General features: G+C 32.2%; 2 protein-coding genes across 2 annotated transcripts; both read left to right on the top strand.

The window, feature by feature from the left end:
* Positions 1-8,890: 8,890 nt before the first annotated feature.
* Positions 8,891-16,729, top strand: LOC118042662 (transcription factor bHLH128). Its single transcript, XM_035050369.2, has 6 exons — positions 8,891-9,484; positions 11,922-12,247; positions 12,725-12,856; positions 15,437-15,502; positions 16,094-16,162; positions 16,289-16,729. Exons 1-6 carry the CDS (start codon positions 9,097-9,099, stop codon positions 16,343-16,345), a joined length of 1,038 nt encoding a protein of 345 aa, XP_034906260.1. The 5' UTR covers positions 8,891-9,096; the 3' UTR covers positions 16,346-16,729.
* Positions 16,730-19,742: 3,013 nt separating this feature from the next.
* Positions 19,743-24,558, top strand: LOC118042661 (ras-related protein RABA5d). Its single transcript, XM_035050368.2, has 2 exons — positions 19,743-20,229; positions 23,935-24,558. The coding sequence occupies exons 1-2, from the start codon at positions 19,896-19,898 to the stop codon at positions 24,252-24,254; spliced, it is 654 nt and encodes a 217-aa protein (XP_034906259.1). The 5' UTR covers positions 19,743-19,895; the 3' UTR covers positions 24,255-24,558.
* The last annotated feature ends 24 nt before the right edge of the window (positions 24,559-24,582 follow it).

Here is a 24,582-nt window from a genome sequence, read left to right as displayed (position 1 = left end):
ACAACTGCGGTGTTTGTGTTAAAGGATCCACTAGTAGTGAGTTAGAAGTTGACTACTATGGTAGATTAGAAGAGGTCGTCGACTGACATAGGAATCAGAGTTGATCCGCACTATGGTTTGGTCAAAATCAACTCAAAAGCTAGACTCCGTAACATAAACGATGTCTTTGTTTTCGCAAAGCAATGTCAACAAGTTTATTACACATACACCCCTTCATTTAGAAAGGATCGATCAAGAGTTGATTGGTTGTTCATTTTTAAAACGAAACCCCGGGGTCGTGTCGAGGTTGTTCAGGATGAGAACGAAGACACAAGTGTGCGAGATAAAGTCTTTCAAGTTAGTAAGTTGGTTGAACCATATCGAGTTGCTCCTTCGATTGGATTGGAAGAAAATTCAAATTTTCGTGTTTTCGATGATAGTCTTGTTGATGTTGATGCAGAGGAGTTGAATGTTGTTTTGAGCTCTAACGAACAAGCAAATGTCTATGAAGAAGATGATATCCATATTGAAGATTGCGATGCAGGTGATGACTATTCAATTGATGATGAAGAAGAAGAAAATTCTGACTAACTATCAAAACAAAGCCCTGTTTAAAACCCTGTTTTTCATGTAATTTAGATTATGGATGATATATTTTGTAACACGAAATATTTATTGTTTAAGCACTGTTGTTATTGTTTTGTGCGATGGACAGTTTATCATTTAAGTTTTTGCAGGAAGGTAAATAGGCAATACAAATACAACATTTCTTGTACAGTGCAACAATTACCAACGTCCATACCGACAGCCTCCCGTCCGTCGGCATCTCACAGAAAGTTCAGAAATAATTACTCGAAATGACACAACCACCGACGACCATACCGACGGACTCACGTCTGTCGGCATCTCACAGAGAGTTCAAAAATAATTACTTGAAATGTCACAATCACTGACGACTATACCGACATAATTATTTCTGTCGATAATTTGTTGGTGGGCAAATGTTACCGACAAAAATACCGACAGAATGTGCAAATTTCAAAGGGCGTGCATTGAATGCATCTCTGATCACGTTAGAGTGCCAATGGAATTACCAATGGACCGCAAAAAAAATGGAGGCTAATTAAAAATTTTGGTGCGAAATTCAAAAATTGCCAACAGATTTTTGACACTTTACTGATGGATTAAATTAAAATAATAATAATTTTTTATTTTCATTGATGAATCCGTCGATAAAACTACCCTATAAGTTCTAGCGACCGCACCTTCAGTTCATTTTTTCTTCTCCTCTGTTTTTCACCTTACATTTTGATTTTTTTTCCTCTCAATTCTTCAAGGCTTTCACCTAGAATCTCTAGCAAGATTTGTTGTGAATCTTCATCACATTACAAGGTATGTGTTTTCTTCTATTTCATTTTATTTAATTTTTTTTAGCTATTTTTATTCTTGTTATGTTTTTTTGTTTGGTGTATTTTTTGTAATGTAGATAAACGGTATGCATATTTCTTTCCTAAAGTCTATAGTTTTTTTTTTGAATTTATTGAATATTTTTTATTGTTGTATTGGCATAATTGTTATTAGTTGATTTGTTGAATATTTGTTGTTAATGTTAAATTTACCTTAGAATTAGTAATTGAATATGTTGGAATAATTAGTAATTTTACTATATTATTGCATGATATGTGTTTAATTATTTCCATTGATTTTAATTGTTAGTCTATAATTTTTTTTTTAATTTATTGAATATATTTTATTGTTGTGTTGGCATAATTATTGAATAATTTGTTAAATTATAATTGTTAATGTTGAATTTACTTTAGAATTAGTAATTGAATATGTTGGAAGAATTATTAATTTTATTCTATTATTGCATGATTTGTGTTTAATTGTTTCCATTTATTTTGATTGTTAGTCTAGAGTTTTTTTTTTTATTTATTGTTTTGTTGTATTGGCATAATTATTGAATAATGTTTTGAATTGTAATTGTTAATCTTGAATTTACCTTAGGATTAGTAATTGAATATGTTGGAATAATTAGTATAGATTGGGTCAATTGGTTGTCGTTATTGTTAATAGTTGCAAGTTTGTGGATTTGGGTAGTATCCAGTATAGGGGAGGTGCTGTCGAATTTTTTTTTACATTTGAATTTAATTATATAATTATTTGTATAAAATTGGGTAGATGCGCAAAATGAAAACTAGAGCTGGTCGTTCACGTACAGTTGCAGCAAGTTCGTCTAACAGCAAGGATGATATTTTCTTAGGTGCCTCTCAAGAAGAGGCACTTATACCACCTACGCCGTCAACCAATGCTGCCTCTTCCAGCGCTGATTCACAACGCAGAGGCGGCGTGCCTTCGCAGCAAAATCAATTTACCCGTAAGTACGAGGCATAGTGGAAGGACGATCTTTCAATGTAAGTTTGTTAAGGTTTTAGTTTTTTTAAAATATATATATATATAACATAATTTATGAAGTAATCACTATTTCATTAATTTCATGTATTTTCAGGTTCACAAACATTGAGGCTGCCCGAGTAATATCATCGGCGTTTAAATCATCGATGGAGATTCCATTGTTTCAATGGAGTCAGATATCCTCAAATCAATGCATGGTTTGACAGGTTTAAGGTTGGTGTTAATTTATAATTTTCAGCTTATTTCTAATAAATTATTAATATAATTGTAAATAAATTATTATTTTTATTTAAAATTAATTTTTTATACACAGGATAGATTCTGCTGGGACAGTGAACATAACACTGTTGTGAGGAGGGAGTGGGAAAATCACGCGGCAACTAGGTAACATCGAAAACAATACAAAATTTTTTTTAGATAAAAATTTATGTTTCAAAATGTATTTTTTTGTTGCGTGAAGTAGGTTGCGTGATTTTTGGTACGAAGCTCAAAAAAAGGCAAAAAAAACAACTAGGGATAGGGGTTTCCAAAGCTAGAATGATGTTGCAGTTTGGAGGGATTTCAAACTGATATACATCCCGAAAGATATATGACCGCACTATCTTGAGCACATGATGTCTGAGCGGTTCACACGACGCTCACAGTCGGGTGCTGGCAACCGAAATCGGCCAATTCATGGCTCGGTGACAACGTACCCCGGCGGCTCCGTTCCGTTTGTTGCACATGTGAAATGGATGGTAAAATTAATTTAAATGAAATATATCATTCAATTAATTTGTTGTTAATAATTTTTTTTCATTATAGGCTACATCTCTTGGACGTGAGCCGAGCCCGATGGAGCTGTTTGTGGAGACGCACGTGCGGAGTCAAGACTGCCAAAAGAGGGCGCAACAGTTCGTTGACAGTCGTGCTCAACATTTCGTGGTATATTTGTTCAACCATTTTATTTTGTAAGTTATTATGTTTATTGAATTGAATATGATGATTACTTTTTTATTATTATTTTCAAGAGACCTATAATAATCGGTTGAGGGAGAGATACAAGGACGATCCTTTGACCCATTTGAAATTCGATCCGGATTTGTGGATGGAGGTTGGATCGTCAGGTGGACCCAATAAAAATCAGGTTTACGAGCTCTCCAACACTACGGCCAACAACTTATGGTCGGCCCGTAGTGCTTCAACCATCAGGAGCTCCCAATCAATATCGAGCTCCCATTCTAAGGAGTTTGTGGCCTTGCAGTAACACACGACTCAGCTCACCAAAAAATACGACCACCTATCAGAGACGTACACACAACTCAAAGCACAACAAAGAGCGGAGTCTGAACAACAAAGAGCAGCCTATGAACAGCTTCGCAAAATGATCATGAACATGGCACAAGGTGAAACATGTGCTCCTAATCCTTTTTGGTCGTATGACCACCAGCCTCCTCCTCCTCCTCCTCCTCCACCTTTATATTAATTTCTAATAAACATTATTTACCTTTAAAATTTCATTTAATATTTTTTTGAAACACATTCATTTTGTAATAAATATTATTTAACTTTGATTTTTTGTTTTTGATGTTTAATATAAATTTTATTTGCATAATTGGTTTTTATTACCATTAATTTATATCATTTTATATTTTGTATTCTAAATAATTTAAAAAAAACAAATTAAAAAAAAACAAATTTAAAAAAAAAAAAAACAATTACAAAGGGTTTTACCAATGGAATTCATCCGTCGGCATTTGACAGTAACTGCTACAATCATCGACGACTTTCCAGACGGATACATTCGTTTGATATTTCATACAGTCACCGACAACTTTACCGACAATATTAATCCGTTGGCATTTGACAGTAGCTGCCATAAGTACCCGATGAATTTACAGACGGATATATTCGGTCGGTATTTCAAACACTCACCGACAAATTTTATCACTGACGGGATAAAATCTGTCAGTATAATTCAAGCAGGAAATTTTTTTTTTTTTAGCGCGCAAATTCCATCTGTAAAACTATTGGCAAATATTTTTTTTGTGTTTCTGACCGATATAGAAATGGAATGTGGAATCACCAATGAAAGGAAAGCCGATGAACATATTATGTCGGTAATATAGTCGGTAAATAATTTACTGACGAACTCCAAATCACACACCGACAGAATATTTATGTCGGTAAAACTATGAAATCTTGTAATGCTAGTATCTTGAAGGATCTTGAGATTGGTATTTAAAAACCTAAAACATGTTTTTGAAAAGAAACAATAATGGATTGACATATACAATCCACTTAAGTGCTTTTAATTATCATTGCCCAAAAAATATTTACCAAGCATTATTTGAATGTTTGTGTCTTGGTAAGAATATATTCTTAAGTTTTTAAGGTTAAATAGGGATCTCATTTTAGGAAATACACAACATTAATAACCAATTTATCATAGGAGAGTATTATAAAGAGTTTATCAATAGTTTTAAGGAGTTTTCATATGTTAAAAATGATTGCCTATACTTATTTCAAGCTTTTTCTTTAATTACACAAGAAAACAATTCTAATAAGATTTTTCAAATAGACTGGCTCAATTTTTGGTGTTTATATGAGTTACTTTCACCAAACCCTTATTTATTATAATAGTATAAATTTATTTCAAAGCCAAGATTTGATGCTTCTGAAAGGAAAATAGAGTCTTGTGTAATAAAAACATTTTTCAAAGTGTTTATTACAATACGAAAGGCTTACAAGGGTTTACAACAAAAAAAAGGAATAAATATTCACTTATTTAGACATTGATTTGAAACTCGTTGCTTATTATTTATTTAGCTTTTTTTATTCATGTTCTTTACTTCTTTCAAAGGTACTACTTCTACTTATTTGAAGAAGTAGTCAATCGTTACCATGATATATGAATGTCTAATTATAGATTTTAGTTATAAGACCAACATTATAAGACTCTGAATATCCAAAAGCCAAGATGCAATCTTAAAATGTAAAGGATTTAATGGTAAGCGAATAAAGTTAATGTGAAATTAACGGGCATGACATCTTATTGCAAAGTCCATACAATCCTTTACCATGCTTGGCCAATAATACCCTTTTTTTTAATGCAAAAATAAAGTTTAGACCCAAATCCATATACATGATAAACTTCAAAATAAGCTTATTATTGGATTTAAGCTATTTTTTCTACATCCAAACATCTAAGAAGAACACCATTAAATAATTACCTGTAAAGAATTTATTTATAGTAGATAAACTAAGATGCTCATCTGTAAATATTTGTCTTATATCATTGATCATCTTATAATCTTCCAAACTCTAGGTAATCAATCATTGATTGGCTTGAATCTTCCTTATCAACTTAGTAGCAAAAATATTATTGCTTATAGTATTTTCCAAATAGAATTGCCGATTGTTCATTTTTGGTATTAATATAAAGCTTACCTCATGCTTGAAATATGCTAACATTATTGCTAGGTTTGTCAATGCATCTATTTATTGATTTTGGATTCTTATGACATGCTTAATGCTTACATAACATTAATTGAGAAGCATATTTTTTTTTTTTATGGAATAAGATTTTTCTTTTGAATATTATACTTTTCTAAAAATTGATTGGTAAAAAGACTTCAGGTCTTTATAAACATATAGCCAATAAATTTCCATCTCTAATGTTATTTTTAAACTAATGATTAAAGCTCGATACTCTTCTATGCTATTTGAACATTATTTTATCAATTTAAAGGAGAATGGTATGACATCATCATATAGAGTTAGGAACACTACTCTTGTACTTAAGTCATATTTTTTGAAGACTTTATAAAAAACAACTTTTAAGATGACATGAAATTTATAAGAAAGACTTCTTCATCAAGAAAATTATAAGAGAACTATAAAGTTACTAGAATAAAATGAATAGTGAATCTAAGAATAGGACGAACATGAAAATCAATATGAACCTGAAATACCCTTAATTAAGAGGATATTAAACTAAAATCCAACATATTAAACTACAAATATTTTTGACATTGAATTGTGCTTGTAAAATTTTAATGTCTACACTATGGTATTTGTCACTTGCATTGTTATATAGAAATATCTATGTTATCATTTTCTACTTTTTTATATGTTTTTAATAAATTTAAGTTGTATTCTTTCTATTTCTTTGATCGAGAATATAATTTTTAAATATACAAATTTACTTTCATATACAACTTTTAGGTTACATGTTGATTAGATTTCTTTCCTTGAATTGATCAAAATGCAAGTTTATGTGGTATATAGAAATGTTTAATTAAGTGTATTTGAATTTTTCATTTAATTTTTGATTGTGTGTGTGTGTCTTGCCATATAAGTATGAACTTTTTATAGTTTTAAGGTTTGTACTTATAAAATTTTATCAATTGAGTGTTTGGTTAATTATTGATTTTTTTTTCTTTAAGTGTTCACATAACATCATTTTGTGGATCATAATTAACTAGGTAAAAAAATAGAAAAAAATAATAATAAATAAAATTATAGGATTTTTATGAAGTTTGGCATACATTTATATTATTGTAGGTAATCATACCAAATATTTCAAGAACAATTATTAAGGAATGAATACATATATAGTTAATATAAAGCTATAATTGGAAACTCACATAACAAGTTAAGTTTTTTTTATCAAGATGGTTCGTTAATAATCAGAACCTTGATGATCAAGTGATCAATAGTTCAAATCTTACTAATCTTATGATGAGCCTATGCAAAATTTAAGTCTATAATGATTTTTTTTTGGAAGAGTATGTTAGAAAATTAATATAAAATTATTTTTGGAACCTTAGATAACACTTCAAGTTTTCGGATTTAGAAGATTCTCTGACATATATCAAGTTGTACAACATGTATAACTAATTTGTATTTATAATTATTCATCTTTTTTAAAATTATCATTTTTTTTCCTTTTGAAATTAGAGGTAAACATTTGTTTGATTTGTAAGAAGTGGAGGAAATTAAATAATCTTTGATTAAAAGAAAATAAAAGGTATCATGAGTTTTTTTTTTCTTTTTGTTTCATTTATTTTGTTTTGGTCACTTGACTTTTTTTCAATTTGATTCTTTTACATTAGGTTGATTTAGGATTGGACTGATGATTTGTTTTGGCAGGGTTGGTAAGGGGTTCTTATGATGTTATAAAATAAAATTTATGTTTTGTTGATACTCAATTTGGAAAAATCAAATTCAATAGTATTGATTAAAACAATCTAAATTTTAGGAGTTAAATTAAAATTTAAATAAGTTTTCAATCCTTTTTCTAGCCATATGAGGGATTAAGAGGAAAAAATGGTTGGCGCATGAAACCCAAGCACTAGCATATGAGAGAAGGCCATCACACTGTGATGGGGCATGAGCCTTCCTCTAGGATTCAAAGGCGATCTTCATAAGTGTCATTGGAATCATATCAATTATAGCTTCTTTATAAGACCATGCATGTTAGTGTAGAAGTTGCGGTGTGGCTCCAACAATCTTTTTTTTTTTTTTCCTTTTCCTCAATTTCTTCTCTTTTTTCTCATTGATTTTTGCACCTAGCTCTCTCTAATATAGAATAGGGGGCTGTTCAATTTTTTTTTTTTTTTGTTAACTTTAGTCTTTATTCTTTTGATTACTAGTTTTAACGATCATTTTTTATTTTTTATTTTATCATTTAATATTGGATTGGTTGTGAATTGCGCTTCATAATGTTTTTTATTTTACTTTTCATGGAGCTATCATTGTTTCATGACCCGACTCTTGTGTTTGTCGTGTTCACTTGAGTTTATATAGAGTGTAAACCATTAATCTAGGTAGATATGATATATTGTTATCATTGATCTTGTTTTTTTTTCCTTGTGTTTTTAGCCCTTATATTGATCTTCATACAACAATGAAAGTTTTACGCATATTACTAATAAAATATCACGTGAAAGATCAAAATAGGAAAGCTACTAGTGGATTTGAAGAAGAAAAAATAGTCAACTATATGTCCACTTGTAAAATAGTCCTTAATTATGTTTTCTAGATTCATTCTAGATATTAAGTTGTTATATAAAATTTACATTATATCGTTTTTTGAAAATGATTCTAATAACATGTAAGTTTGTTTTTATTTTGCACTTGTAGAAAAATTTATTATATCTTAATTGACTTTAAATCTAGATATAAAATTTTTCCTCAATTTTAATTTAATAAAATAAATATCTTTATAAAAAAACAAGCAAATAAAGCAAAAAATCCATGTGTGTGTGTGTGTGTGAGAGAGAGAGAGAGAGAGAGAGAGAGAGAGAATAAAATAATATAAAGCAAAAATAAATAAAAATTCTTATTCGGGTATCAGAAATAAAAAAGAAAAATTAAGTATAAAAGATCAAAAAAAAAGTTGGCAGAAAGAAAATAATCTCTATGTAACTTATAATATAATATACTAGCAACTTGGCCAATTAAAAAAAGAAGAAGAAGAAGAAAGGTTCTCCCCCACATGTTCGATAAAGTAGATTGTCTCTTTACACTACACTATATTACAAAACAATAGAGAGCTCAGGCTAACGCAACAACTACTCAGTCGACATTTCCCCATCTAGCAATCTCCTTCTCCTATATCATACTAGCTTCTCCTCTCTCTCTCTAAGTCTTTAACTGCGATAATTTCTTTCTGCAGCAGCTTGTATAGTAGTTGTCTGGCAAAAACCAGCACGTACCATGTATCAACAGCCGTCCTCGTCATCCTCGTCGCCGCAAAAACCTACGGTCCCAAGTGGGCTGACCAGGTATGGCTCAGCCCCAGGCTCTTTTTTAACCAGAGCTGTTGATTCAGTCATCGGGGTTGACCGTGAACTCTCTGGCCTTGGATCGACTTCCCTTGTGGGCAGTCGACAATACTTCTCTGGTGACTCGCCCTCGGTAACCTCGGAGTCAACTTGCAAAGTCAACTCTTCCAGCTGCGATCCGAAAGCACCCAAAAGTGGTGGCAGTAGCGGCAGTTTGCAGAGGTCGTACGGCTTTAATGAGGGAGCACATGGTGCTGGATCTTTGGTGCGGCAGAGGAGCTCACCTGCTGGATTTCTAAGCCATCTCGCCACTGAAAATGGTAAATATATTTTGTTTTGAAAAGGGAAAAAAACTGTATTATTAGTCATTTTCTTCTCTGGATTAATTAGCTGGAAAGGACTTGATAAATTCTTGATTTTGGGATCTACTATTTGTTTTTTTTTTCCTTGAAAAACAAGGACAGAAGTGAGAAGAATCTTTGGTTTAGGTGGATAGATCCCAAAGTTGCAATGGCTTCCGTGTCCTTCCACTCACTTCATATCTCTTATTTTCTTTATGAACAAGTGGTCTGGTAGATAAGCATTGACAAAAATGTAAATAGCAATGTATCTCACAGACAAACCTACCCTTAGTTTGATGTGCTGAAGGTCTAGGAATTGTTCTGCTTACAATAATCTTCACAGGTACACTTTGCAGGCATGGAGAGTGGTTGGGTGTCTGTGCCATGTTGGTAGCTTACGGGTGATAAGTTATTCAATTAGTTCTTGGATTCATTTGATTGGGTGGGGGGGGGGGAGTCATAGCATTAATAAGCATGCAATTGGTTGAGAGACTCTGTTTCCTTTTGCTTATTTATCATGCATGTACCAAGATTAGGCTTCTTTATGACACCACTGGTGACCACTCTTGATGCATGTTCTTATTTATTGCTGTGCATACACCAAGACATGGGTTGAATGTTGACTCCCCTTGATTATATTTATGCATAATATCTCACAAAACGTTCTGCAAAATGTATACATTCTTAGAGTATAGTTTGTAGTGTAGCATATTAGCTATAGGTTACGTTAAAGAAAATCAGGGAAAACCTCAAATTAGTCCCCGACTAAGAATTGATTCGCGATGTAGTTCCATAAACTATTGATTTTCTCAATTGGGTCTCCAAAGATCATGCATTTTTTCTGTTGCGTCTTCTGTTTAAGATATTCTACCTTTTATGAAGGAATCTTTTTTCTCGAAATGTTGTTGTTTTATTGTATAGCATGAGTAATGTGGACGAAAAAATTGGTGGACATAGATGGGGGACTCAATTGAGGAATGTCTAATACTTTGGAGATGGAATTGAAAAAAATGATATCTTTTGTTCTCAATTTTGGAGTTGGTAGACAGTTGAGGACTAATCTGAAGTTGGGAAAAAACAAGGTTGTATTAGTTATTTGAGGTAGAATGGTTGGAGATTTATAATTATGTTCCTGCCTATTACTTGAGAAGGCAGCTAGCTCCATGCGCTATTTATTTGTTCTTTAATGAAAAGAAAACGACAAGGGAGTGAAATAAAACATCAAATTTCATGTTACCAGGTAGCAGCTAGGACGGATTGTACTGACTGACAATGACTCGGTTCTGTTTTGAAAACAGAACATTATCAAATACCAGGAAAGACATGGACTTGAATAAGATATGGCCTTGGCCATAAATGAGACGAATGCTTTCTTTTTTGAAAGATAAACAAAGAAGAGAAAAGGAAGATAGCTACTTTTCTGTGTACCAAACCTTACTCCCCACAGGTTTTTGGACTGCATGTAAAAGTGGACTTCAGGAATTATGTTGTAGGGTGTGATCTGTACGTAATCAGTGATAGGATTTGCCTATTTCCATCTTGAGGCACATCTTAGAAAAAAGCTTGATTTAGAGGCTAGAAATTGTAGTTGGAAATTATAATGGATGAATAGAAAAACCGAAGTTTATGAATGGATACTCTCCCTGAAATCATTCACACTGTCTGTGGAGATTAAGAATCAGGTCTGGAACATACAGTAAGAGTTCTTTATTTATTGATATGATATATAGATTTGTGAAATATATAACACTTCTAAACTCCTTATATCTTGGGTGGAAGCATGGGCTGCAAAAACATCTTCTACAATGTGCCTATGGATTACAACTGCTGCTTGTGTTCCCTTTAGGTGCTTCTGTACAGAACTTCACGGTTTCAATTGCTCGTTTATCTTACTAATAACCGATTCATTAGAAAAGAAAGGGGACTAGATAAGGAAATAAAGTGTAATGGAGCTGATCAGACATTACATGTTGCAATGTTGTATCTTCAAACTATAAAAGTTGTTTTAATCAAATGATCTTGCCTTCCATTTGCAAGATCTCAGTTCCGGAAGTGAGAGCCATGATGGAAATGTTTGCCTCTTGTGCATAAAGAAGGAACATGGTAATAGCACATGTGAAAATGTATTCCTAAACCTGAAACTGTTGTCGATTTTTGAATTTTGTTGCAGAAATAATTAACCGTATGAAGAATTTTTGTACAAATGTTCTGAAGATTATATCCTTAAATTACAGTAGTCCCACTTAATTTTCAAGCAGGTTATACTGTCAAAAGAACTCTATTCATACCTCTGGAAGTGATGCCTGTGTTATACTGTTATTCTTCTCTTTAGGATTGAGGCTTAGAGAACCTGTCTTGAATTGTATATCTTTGGTTTTAAATATCATCTCTCTCTTTTTTTTCCCAATCTAAATAGGTGGTTTCTCAATTACAAGGGAATCTGGAGGCTATAACGCTCACAGTGGCCCTGGTGGTGGCCACTCGGTATCAAGGTTGAAGCCTCAGTTGAGCTTTACTAGGCAAGAGTCTCTTTCTCAGATATCTGAAGTTAGTGAGAATGTTGTTGAAGGCATTGGCTCTGACAATAACCACCAGAACTGCACTCATTCTTATTCTGCTGCTGGCTTTGGTATGGAATCTTGGGACAATCCAAATTCCATTGTATTCTCTGGACCCCCCTCAAAACAAGCTAGGAATGGAGATGGAGACATTTATAGCTGTTTCAATGGCTTAGAAACTCAGGTACTAAAGTTATTTTCTGAAGACTTGTATGTCAGGAAAGTCATGGAAATGTGGATAACTTGGTGTTCGCTGGCCTTAAAAACACATGCATTTGCATGTCCATACCACACCCCTGCGTTTTCTGGTTACTTGTATAGCCAAGGGTAATTGTAAGTACATACAATTACATAGTTGCAAACATCCTGCTCAAACAAATTTTTATTTTGCCAAGAGCAAACTGGTGCACGCACATGGCATTTTTCACATGGATACTTGTTTGCTCAAATCATAGTCTGGTGTGCTACACTCTTAGCCTGACATTCATATAACAAAACTTATTTCAGCTCGTATATTTTTTTAAAATAGGCAATTCTCTCTAGGCTGGTATAATATGCTTGAAGTTATATTTTGCAGTATTTATTATTATTATTATTATTATTATTATTATTATTATTATATCTCCATCTAGTATATGTATCTAAGTCATTTTTCATTCAGTTTAGCCTGCCTCAGACAAGTCTTGAGATAGAAACAGTGGAGAAGCTGCTACATGTTCCTGAAGACTCTGTTCCTTGCAAAATCCGTGCTAAGCGTGGCTTTGCCACTCATCCAAGAAGCATTGCTGAAAGGGTTAGTAAAGTTTATTAACTTTTTAGGAGAGGAATTGTAGAAGTTGCATAAAGATTGCCTTCTTGCCATTGCATTATTTGTAATTTGAGTCCACTTTGCAAATTAGGCCATCACATGGTGAATTGAAGTTGAGCTTTTTCAATACAGTCCTGACCTGCTCTTACATGCGAATACCTTGATTTCATATATATGAGCATGGATATTCTAGAAACAATACCTTGTTATTGGAGTAAATATTTTCAGATGCACACTAGCAGAATCAATCGAACTTGTCTAGATATCTAATTAATACATGATATAGCTTACATAGCATAAAGTGCATGGATTATTGTTGAACATAAACAGTGTTTATTGTGAAGTCTATTTATTTGTTAATGTTACAGTTGTCCAAAAAGTTAGGTGTTGTTTTGGAACTATGCACTAACTCTTGTCTGGCACGTTCTTGCTCCATTATTCACAAGGGATTGATACATATATAGTTTTCTCAAAATGAAACACCAGATTTGGTGACAAAATTGGAAAGAAAATTCAGAACATCCAATTGCATTGTGTGATTTTTGTCTTGCTAAGTGATGACGAGGAAGAGCAAACACCTAGAAAATGAAGTTAATTTTGCATGTCTCAAGGTGGTTTTTGGCTAGGCACCATCAGGGTTGCTTCATGACTTAAAATACGAGGTAGGGTTGGCACGACCTGAATTCCAGGTCCGTGATCAGCAAAGTAGGTGGTGCCATGAGAACACCCCACTTACGCTAAGCCTCAAACATACTTCTCATAAAACAGATTATATAACTTTTTGCAACATTTTATAAATTTTCAAATGTTCTTCAAAACCAATAAATTCAAATAATACTTCATAATATTTATTACAATAAAAACCCAAATTTTAAATAAAACAGTGTAATAGTGGAGCACTTTAAGGTATCAAAACAAGACTAAAAGGAAAGTCTTGCAGAAACAAGGCATACCAATCAAAAACAAAGAAGTAGGAACGCTCAACAAAGTCAAGCTGTTAATAGATACTAAAAACTTGAAAATAATATTAAAAAAAAAGGTGAGTTCAACCAACTCAATGAGAATAACATTTAAAATACATCATAGATACAATAAAAGAATAAACTAACATATATATATATATATATATATATAGTAGTGAAATACATGTCATATAACAAATAACAAATGAAACTCTAAGGTTCTCATAAAAGACGGGGTTTGTGGCCTCGATCACTGTGGGATGATCGGTTGTCATGGACTGGTACCTCTCTCACCAACTAAGTATACAAAAAACCATGTACATATAAACTAACTACTCTCTGTTAGTATGGAGTTTCTGATAAATATCCCGATATCAGAACATAATATATATTCATATAATTATTAAAGAAACTAAATGTCATATCGAGTAGAATTTAATTCAACAGAATGCAAATACAAATTCAAGAAACTAATGAGTACTTGAAAATAAATCATCATATATAGATATTCAAGAATATCATTCATACTCATCATGTAATCAACATGCATAAATTATTTATATTACATGCATATTTAAAATTATCTCACTCACCCGAAAAACAGAAGACTGATGAGGATCGCTAGGATAATGCCAGTAGAATCTATAATGAACACGGAAAATACTAAAAAACAACTTGAAGTAAATAACATAAACGATTACATCTCTAATATTAGAGACCAAAACATAATTATAAAATCAAAATAAATTCACCCGATCAATTCTGAACATGTACTAAACTGACCGAACTTAAAAGAACTGATCAAACCCCACTGCTCGATCAATCGGTCGACCGATTGATAAGAATTTCAAAATCTCGATCTGCCAGTCTTCCAAAAATTTACAATCCCTAAAAAATTCTAACATGTCTCTCACGAATCCATAACAAAAATCAACCAATTAAACTCAAAACACAAACTTCAAATCTCTAACATCTCAAAATCTTAAAATCAAACTTAACCACTATAATCAAGCATGAAAACATCAAGATATTACCTTAGAAACCCTTATCTCCAACTTTCACTTCTTTCATTTTTCTTTCCTTTCCCTCCTTCCTCTATTCTTCTCCAGTTCTCTCTCTCTCAAAGAAATGATCTCTTTCTCGTTATTTATTTTTTTAACCTCATATATGTACATTGGAAGACTTTTAATACCTCTCCTGCAAAATGCAATGTATTAAGAATAAAAGGACTGGTCTACATGCTGCATGCATACTCCTGCTTGTCCTTTACCCATTCAAGTTTGCCAATACTCACACTTTGGTTTCACCAAAAAGAACGAGACCGATATCTCATTTGATCAATCTTCAAAGATGTGGGTCCATCTTCTTTGCATTCCTTTTAATAAAACCAACATAATGAGAAGATGGACTATGCGTAAAGGATGAAGGGATATACAATTTAGACGATTCTCTTTTGTTGTTCATTAGAATTTGTTCATATATAGCAGCTTAGAAAATTCTTTTACCATGAGATATGCAGTCATTCACTGGTGCAGGCTATGCTTTGCTGGTGTTTGAATTTCGTTGTTGATCTATAATCATCTTCTTTTTTTATTTAAACCAGGAGAGAAGAACCAGAATAAGTGGGAAACTGAAGAAACTACAAGATCTCGTTCCGAACATGGATAAGGTAATAATGTGGTATTCCTTTCTTCACACATCATGGAATCTGCTTTGAGTATTGGTATTTGTCATAAAGTTCCTTCACTAAATTCTTTGAGAGATAATGCACTCACACACAACCCTGCCTTGCGCCGACATGGAAGGCCAGTTAAAGATTCCATGATGACATTAACTTGATCAATCAGTTATATTTTGTGAAGTATATTAATCATGGCCACGGGGGTTTTTCTTTTCTTTTCTTTTTTATTTGTCTGATAGGCCTATGCCATAGGGGAAGCCTGTCCAAATTTCTGAATCTGTTTCCAATATCTTTGAGGACTCAAACTTGAGACCTAGTAGTGGAAATCCTAAGTTTTAACTACAGGGGATCCTTTAAGTTGTGTTTGGTTAGTTTCACACAACAAAAAGAAAAAATACAAAAAGGATAAAAATGTTGGTTTGGAGGCACGGAGATAGTCAAATAATTGAAGAAATAATCAAACGCCAATTACATGATACCTTTTCAACTCACACAAAAGAAGAAAAAAACTTTCCAGGATTCCAAATAAAGTAAATTATGAAGAATGTGTTGTATGCTGATTTTCTCAACAACTTGCAGCAAACAAGTTATGCAGACATGCTGGATTTCGCAGTGCAGCATATCAAAGGCCTTCAAAATGAGGTGGAGGTGAGTGAGACATTTACATCATGATCAGATAGAAATGATGGCTAAATCGCAATGGCAAATGGTTGTATTACTTATTGCTGGTCTTCCCCTAATCTTCACTTGATATTGCTTGTCCATCTCTTACAGAAACTCCACAAAGAAATGGAAAATTGTACCTGTGGATGTGAAAAATCAACCCCATGATTGTTTGAAAATGGGGGCCTGGAGCGATGGGCAATTCTTTGCTCTCTGTGTGAAAAATCATCACTTCATGGCAAGGCAACCGAAAGTTAGATTGTCTATTAGAGCACCATGATGTTCGGCTGAAATGGGATGAACGTTGACCCGACATAAATGTGAAAAAAGTTTTTGATTCGAGGAATTTGAAGGCAGGGACTCAGGCAGGCTAAAGTTTTCTTACCAAATTTCGGTTAACAGCTGTAACGTTAGGGAATCAAACCCAAAACTGTATATAGTGAAGTGATATTGTTGACTTGTAGTTAACCAGAAATGATGCATGTAAAAATGCTGTTTAATTTCCCTTTTTTGTTTTCTTGGTATTTGAGAATTGAGAGCATAGTTATCAAATCTAGTCGGGATGGTCCAAGATTTGGATAGGAGATTTGCGTGGTCAACTAATGTACTAATGAGTGAGTCAACAGTGTTTGGTGTGTTTAGGATTTGTAAGTGTGGTAATAATTATTTTTTAAATTATTTTTTATTTAAAAATATATTAAAATAATATTTTTTATATATTAAAAATTATTTTTAATATTATTATATCAAAAAAAATCTAAAATCATACTAGTAAGCATGCTTTAGTAGTGCCCCTATTGATTTTTAGTTCTCTAATCTCGGCTATTTGGTTTGATCTCTCTTTTTAAGAGTAACTTCATATACCGCAGCTATGAAAACTGGCTCATCTTGATGTGTTGAACTAAAGTCCTGTTGACTTGAGTTTTAGATTGATCTGAGTTTTGATTTATAGACTTGAACGAGTTTTAATTCAAATTGTTTATATAGTTGACCTCATGAAATTCAGATAATTTATGAATTAACATGTAATCCAATCAAAATTAAAGTTAAATTTCATTGATTAAAAAAAATTACATGGTTTCAACTTTATTTTATTTAAAAGAAAATATAAAAAGTTTAAACAAGAAAGAAATAATTGACATGAATAAACTTGTTAATTTGTTGATTGAAATTCTAAACTCTAACCTTGGTTAAGTCTTAAGGCACTTTTACAAAAGCTAGTCACCATGTATGCTATAATTATGATCTATAATGTCAAAGATTCAAAATCATACTGGACACTAGAAGTTTATATAGTTATTAATTTTAAGATTTGTAAGATTAGTTAAGGTGCGTGTAAATTGACCCGGATATTCATGTTAATAATAACAATAATAATAATAAAAAGACTCAAAACCACAGCTCCCAAATGGGTGCCCAATAATCCCCACAATTAGAAAACCATAAATAGGAGCTTGTTTTTGTTCTATAAATTTTGAAAATAGCATTTGAAAAACAGAAAATAACTAAGTATTTTTTAAAAAAAGAAGAAGAAGAAGAAGATATAACCTTGGTACGCATGATAAAAATTTGGAAAACTGATTTCTAAAAAACAAAACATAGAATCATGAAAGTGAAATCAAAAGAAGAAAGCAAATTGAAATCAAGAATGCCTCTTTAGAAAAATAATATAAAACAAATCTATTAATGTCTCGTTTATCATTTTTAAAAATATTTATAAATACTTAATTTAGTAGTTACTTGTCATATAACCTATGCTTCGCCGCATATTACTTTTTTTTCAATAAAATATCATGTATGCAGGATGCTTTCATGTGAATTTTTACATAAAAAATCAAAGTGCAAATAAAAAGCTTATGCAAGTAAGATCAAGATATTTTATAATATATAATGAAAAATGTATTTAATTGTATTTATAGAACTTATTTATTTAAGTAAATAAAAGATAAATCTACACTTTAAAAAACTCATGACTTAAAAAATTAACACAAATAAAATCAACTAAATAAACTCATGCCATAAAAAAAATATTATGCAAGGCCAAAAACATTTGCAATATAATTTTAAAATGAATATTTTTTATTATAAAAAATAAACTTCATTTGTAAAAAAAAATTGAAATAGATGAATTAGAATAATACCTTGAAAAATAAAATAGAAACAAAACAACTAAAAATACTTATATTAAAAAAAAAAAACATGCAAAAATTATAATTTAGATCATGAGATTGAGAAAAACCCATTGAAAAAACTTAAAGATAATCACAAAACCAATAATAAAAAAGAAGTAATGCAGAACAACAAGACCATACAAAGCCAAATTCCTAACAAATTAAATGTCAAAATATAAAATTAGGAAAATATTAATTACATAAAAGGATCGAAAAAAATGAAGGTGAGAAAAAATATTAATTAGAGGGATAAAAAATTTCAGTTGGGAGGTTTAATTGAATTGAAAAATAGCTTTAATAAAAGAAAAAAAATCAAAAGAATGAGGGTCAAATTAAAAAAAAAATAAAACAATAGAAAACTTGATTTAGTGATGAAATTAAAAAAAAAAAAAAAAAAACTTCAATAAAAGTGCTAAGGAAAAAATTAAAAATTATAAAAAATAAAAACCAAAATGAAAAACCAAACATATGAGAAATTAAAATTGAAGACTAAATTGAAAAGAATAAAAAAAATTCTATAAATGGAAAAGGAATGAAATAAGAAATTAATAGAATTATGACTAAAATTGAAAAGTGAGAAACAAAGAGGACAATGATATATATTACCTATCATGAGAGGGAAATGACACAAAAAAAAAAATCATACGACTACCGTACCGATAACAATCTGATTATCATTAGTTGTCACACATCATAAAAAAAAAAACTTAATTTTTTTAATCAAAGTATGCAAAGGTAATTTTATTATAGCCCAAGATATATTTTAGTATAGATTGGGTTACAGTAAAACACTTATAACATTTAATTTTTTAGATAATGTATTTGTTAATTTTTTTTTATATATAAAAAATCTAAATTTTGAATCTTATTGACTATACTATTTCCATTATAATAATAAAAAAATAGAAGATCACTGTTTTGTACAGCAAGATTTTTTAAATCTAATGATTAATGGCTGTCTATTTGATAAAGTGTGAGAATTTGAATGCTATTGGCTCCAATTCTCTCAATCATAAAACCATAGAAAAGGGAGATCCCTATTTCATAGGATTTTCTATCAACATAATATTACTTTTTATTTTTTATAATATTTTTTTTAATTACAATTCTCTATTTTCCAATGCCTTTAAAACTTATTTTTTAAATGAAAAAAAAAATATTGTTTTGAAAAAAAAATCCTTTTAGAAAGAAATTAGTTAATTTTAATAAATTTTTAATTAAATCATATCAAGTAAACTTCTTAAATCTCATCAAAATCAAGTTCTAAATTAAGAAGGTTTCGGTTAACTTATCGGGCGATACAGTCCGGTTTTGTAATAGTGAGAAAAACCATGAAAAAAAAAAAAAAAAGTTCCCTTAAAAAAATATGAATAAATGATATGATGAGTCCACTACATGCGCAGTATGTCTGTGCCAGCTTAGCTTGGGCTAAAAACACACATTCATACCCCTCCACGGCTCCACCACTCTCTCCCTCTCTCTCTATATATTTATCTCTTAATCCACAGCCATCTCCAGCAAGCAGAGAATTACCAGAAACGGCAAGCATGTCATCGGACGAGGAAGGGGGAGAGGAGTACCTGTTCAAGATCGTGATCATAGGGGATTCAGCAGTAGGAAAATCAAATCTGCTTTCTCGATATGCAAGAAATGAGTTCAATTTACATTCAAAGGCCACGATAGGAGTGGAGTTTCAGACCCAGAGCATGGAAATTGATGGCAAAGAAGTTAAGGCTCAGATTTGGGACACTGCTGGCCAAGAGAGGTTCAGGGCTGTCACTTCTGCTTACTATAGAGGTGCTGTCGGTGCTCTCATTGTTTATGACATTAGTCGCCGTACTACTTTTGATAGTGTCGGTCGATGGCTTGATGAGCTTAAAAGTAAGCAACTTTTTTCACCCTCCCCTCTTTTTTGTGAATTTGATGACTGCCTATTTTTGTTTTTGTTGTTTTGTTTTGGGGTTTTGGTGGATTTGGCTGAAATGCACTTTGTGGGGGTAAAAAGGTTGATCTTTTGGTCAGTTGTAGTTAGATCTGAGGTTGGAATGATGGATTTTTCAATGAGACTTGAGTTGGAAGAAAGCTATAAATTGATCTCCTTTAGAAAAGTAACTAAATATGGTAGTTTTTGAGCTTAAAACTTGTTGCCATTTCTTTATATTGTTCCTTTTTTTTTCGAAGTTGCATATTCTATGGATGGTATTGGCGTGGCATGAACTTCTTGGGGTTATTATTTTCCTATTATGTTTCTAAAATTGGAAAATTTTGTCCTTGTTAGGCCAACTAGTGATTTGGAAGTGCAAGATCTCATATTCTGATGATGATAATTTTCTTTCTTTTCTTTTGGAAGGCAGGGTTATAAGTATAAACTTTAAACGCTTAAAGATTAAAGCAGCGCATTATGATTTTCAGGTTGAGTCAACGTAATTTCATCGATATGAATTTCCATGCCTAGTTAGCTTGTATTTTATGAGGGGGGATGCTTCACAGATAATGCAAAGCAGCTCCTGATCACATACCACATTCGTGATTGCACACATTATATATTTGTTTTTGTGTTTGCACATGATAAATAACATCTTGCATTAGCAGTGCAATTGGCTGATCTTAGAATATACATTTGTCCTAACAATCCTAAAAAGTCCATGATTAGCATTTTTGGTGACATCTAAATTGATGATGCAGTGCTCTTTCTTTTTGCTCAATTAATCTTATTTCAGGAATTGATTAGTTCTTCTATCTAATGTTAATGTCTTAATGAGAAAGGTGGAGTTGATTCCATATTTACTTAGGAATCAGAAATTTTGAAAGCAAAAATTGGTAGAAGTTAAGGCTCTGTGAAGATTGCAAGACGCATTAAAGTTCAATTAATGGCCCCACAATGCAAAATACCACACTCACAAAAAAAAAAAAAAGAAAAATAATGATAAATCTGAAAATAGAAGGTTTAGAGGGTATTATTGATCTATGTTTTCCTTTTTGAGGAAAATATATATATATTGTTACAACTAAGGATCAACTTTGGATAGCTTGTTGATCTTGGCGTATATGTATGCTGGGATTAAAGTAAATTTTAAGGCTGATTTTAAACCAAAGCATATGATAAAAGCATAATGGAGTTTGCCAAGAGTTTAAGCGCGGAGTCCACCAAAGAGCTCATTGGGTTTGATTACAATTTATCATCTCTCTTTTTTATTGAAATAATATTAGAATACAGCAAAGCCAGTTAGTGTCTTACAAGAATATAGAGCCTAGCAGCATTATGTAAGAGGAAATATTTAACAATGAATAACAAGAACTAGAGCCAAACAACCAAAATCTAAAAGCATATCTAATGATTCCCAAAGGCTGTCTAACTACACAGGAAAGTACAGTTGGCTTTATCATTTCAGGCAGCTTTCTTTGAAGGTATCACCTAGAAAATTCTGACATTATGTTCATTTAGTTCTGTTTGAGCCAAATTTTATGTAAACTCGTTGACACTAAATTATATCTTTTATTGCTTTGACCCACATATTTTTGGTCTATCTTTCCTGATTCCCTCTCTTACTATTTCAGTCCCATCACTCTTTCTCACCTCTGCATCCATAAGATGCACATCTTTTGAAAACAAACTTTGTTGTCTCTGGCCTGAAGTTTTTTCATCAACAAACAGAAATTTCCTGTTTGAGAAAAGGTAGGAGAATCGATTGAAGACAATAATTAATGAAGTCAACCGAGTCAGATGACATGTATTTAACTGATGCAGGTCATGTAAAAAATTTTGATCTTTCAGGTCAGCAGCAATTTGCATGTCGTTTCTATATTTCAGTCTTATTTTCAATACATGTGGTTAGGTTGTGCAGGGAACATGTAAGCTTGTTTGGGTGCTTTACATAGTTTTGATGTTTTACATTGGTGGTTGTTATTTTGGTCATGCAGATGTGTTTGTACTTTATTGTTTCATCTTTCATCTCTAAGCTTAAGACAATATAGCTCTCCTCTTACAGGGATAAAGGTTCAGATAGGGATGTAAATTAGCTTGTGTAGGACATATAGTGAAGTATATCAAAACTTAATGGATGGTTTAATAGAATGTGAATTGAGTAATTCTTTATCACTGCTTGCATGCTGGCTGCTTCCATAATAAAAATACCATGCACCACAAGTTGATTACAATATTATAGCCTTGATAATCTGGTATTAGTGGTCTTATTGGAGTAGTTAAAAGTTATAACGTGTAGAGTATCATCAGATAATGATTAATTAATCCTTTAGGAATTGCTATCCAACAAATCAGGACAAATCAATTCTTATGCCTATGTCCACAGTAATGGCCTAAACCTGAAAGCAACAACGGATTATACTGGATAAGTAACAGCTCAAAGAGTATTTAGTGATGAGAGTTAGAATCCTGCTGGAATAGGTAAATCCCTGCGTCTTTGGAAAACTATGCAACTGACAGAAAAGAATAATCATATGCAGAAAGGGTTGAGATGGGGAGCACAACCAATTTTTTTGTGCAAAAGAACTTTCAAATAGACTAAGTTCAAACACAGTACCTTTGTCTGCTGTCAAGAGGCCTAATTATTCCTTAACTCCTGACTTATGAATATGACCAAAACCATCATGTCTACATGTGATGTTATGTTCACAACTTTGATTATGAATCATGCTACACATCATGAAAACTACCACACAAATAGCACGAGCACTAGCAATGGTACATTTCTGTATATATACACAATGTTTTGTCCATTAAGACTACATGAGTGTTTGCAATTTTGATTGTTTGTTGAATATGTCATTTCTCTTTGTACTTCCATAGGGAGTATCATGAGAATGAAATGTTTAAGTACCGCAGCCATAAGATTTGGTGATTAGATGAACTTGATTCCATTATGTTAATAAAAAATTGTAGTTGTCCATATTTTAGAGCATTGCTATCCATCCTGAAATATTCATCTCAAATGAGTTTCCTGAACAAAATCAACCATTAACGGGATGGACCTAACTGGTGACTCCCATACAACACCAGCTATCAAGTGGCTGACATTGTTATGGAACCAATTCTGGATGGATATTTTGGGATGAATAGCCGTACTCCTTGTGCATCACACCTGCTCTTCATTAGAGTGGAATATAGAAATAGCATGTGTTCCCAAGCGTGCTAGAGTGCTTTGAGCATTGAGCTTTTAACTGGAGAGGAATAGTTGCATGAGAAACAATTTATTCATCCCAGATTCTCAATGTCTGTGTTTTCTAAATTTTGATTTTATAAGCAGTTTCAATGTTTAGTTCCCCTATCATTGTGTATGTTGAGCACTCTGGTATCTTTTATTATCAAGAGTTCTCTTTAAATGGCAACAAAATGCAGTTTTTAGCTTGGCCTGGGATTGGCTTGAAATTGCAAAGAGTTTATGATATTGATTTTTAACGTTTTCTAGATGTCTCAAGATTCAGCAGTATTCTTTATCCTTTGAATGTATATCTAGCCTATCTGTTTGCTTCCAAGGGATCACTTTCCTCCTGATCATGGCCTTAGATTTTCATAATTTCTGTTCAGTTTAAAATCACCTTTTGAGCTTAACTGAAACACTTCTGCAGCCCATTCTGATACAACTGTAGCAATGATGCTGGTTGGGAACAAGTGTGATTTGGAGAATATCAGGGATGTTAGTGTGGAGGAGGGCAAAAGCCTTGCCGAAGCTGAAGGGTTGTTCTTCATGGAGACATCTGCCCTTGACTCAACAAATGTTAAAAAGGCTTTTGAGATTGTTATTCGAGAGATATATAACAACGTGAGCAGGAAGGTCTTGAATTCTGATACATACAAAGCTGAATTATCTCTGAATAGGGTAACCCTTGTTAACAATGGGAGTGACTCCAAGCAAGCTCAAGGCTACTTTTCCTGCTGCTCCAGGTGATCTCCGTTCGTCTAATGTCTTACATGTGTACAAGTTACAGGATTGGACATGGTTGGCTTGTTGATTCAATTTGGTTGGGTGGTCGGTTTGTTTTATTTAATTATTATGACTTCAGGGCTTTATTAATTGCAAAATAAGTTGATATTTATAGCAATGAAATTGTTTAATTCAAGGTAAAAGAAAAGATCAAGTTTCTATGTGCTTTTGATAGCAGAATCATGTAATTGCACAAGATAAAGTGAACGGTCATATTCCTTTGTGTACTAGTAACCTTTAGTGGAAATGTTACACGTAGCTTTTAAAATTGTTTCCTTCTATTTACCAGTAC

The sequence above is a fragment of the Populus alba genome, chromosome 2 (genome assembly GCF_005239225.2).
Source record: "Populus alba chromosome 2, ASM523922v2, whole genome shotgun sequence".
Taxonomy (NCBI): domain Eukaryota; kingdom Viridiplantae; phylum Streptophyta; class Magnoliopsida; order Malpighiales; family Salicaceae; genus Populus; species Populus alba.
This window is presented reverse-complemented; position numbering and strand designations above follow the sequence as displayed.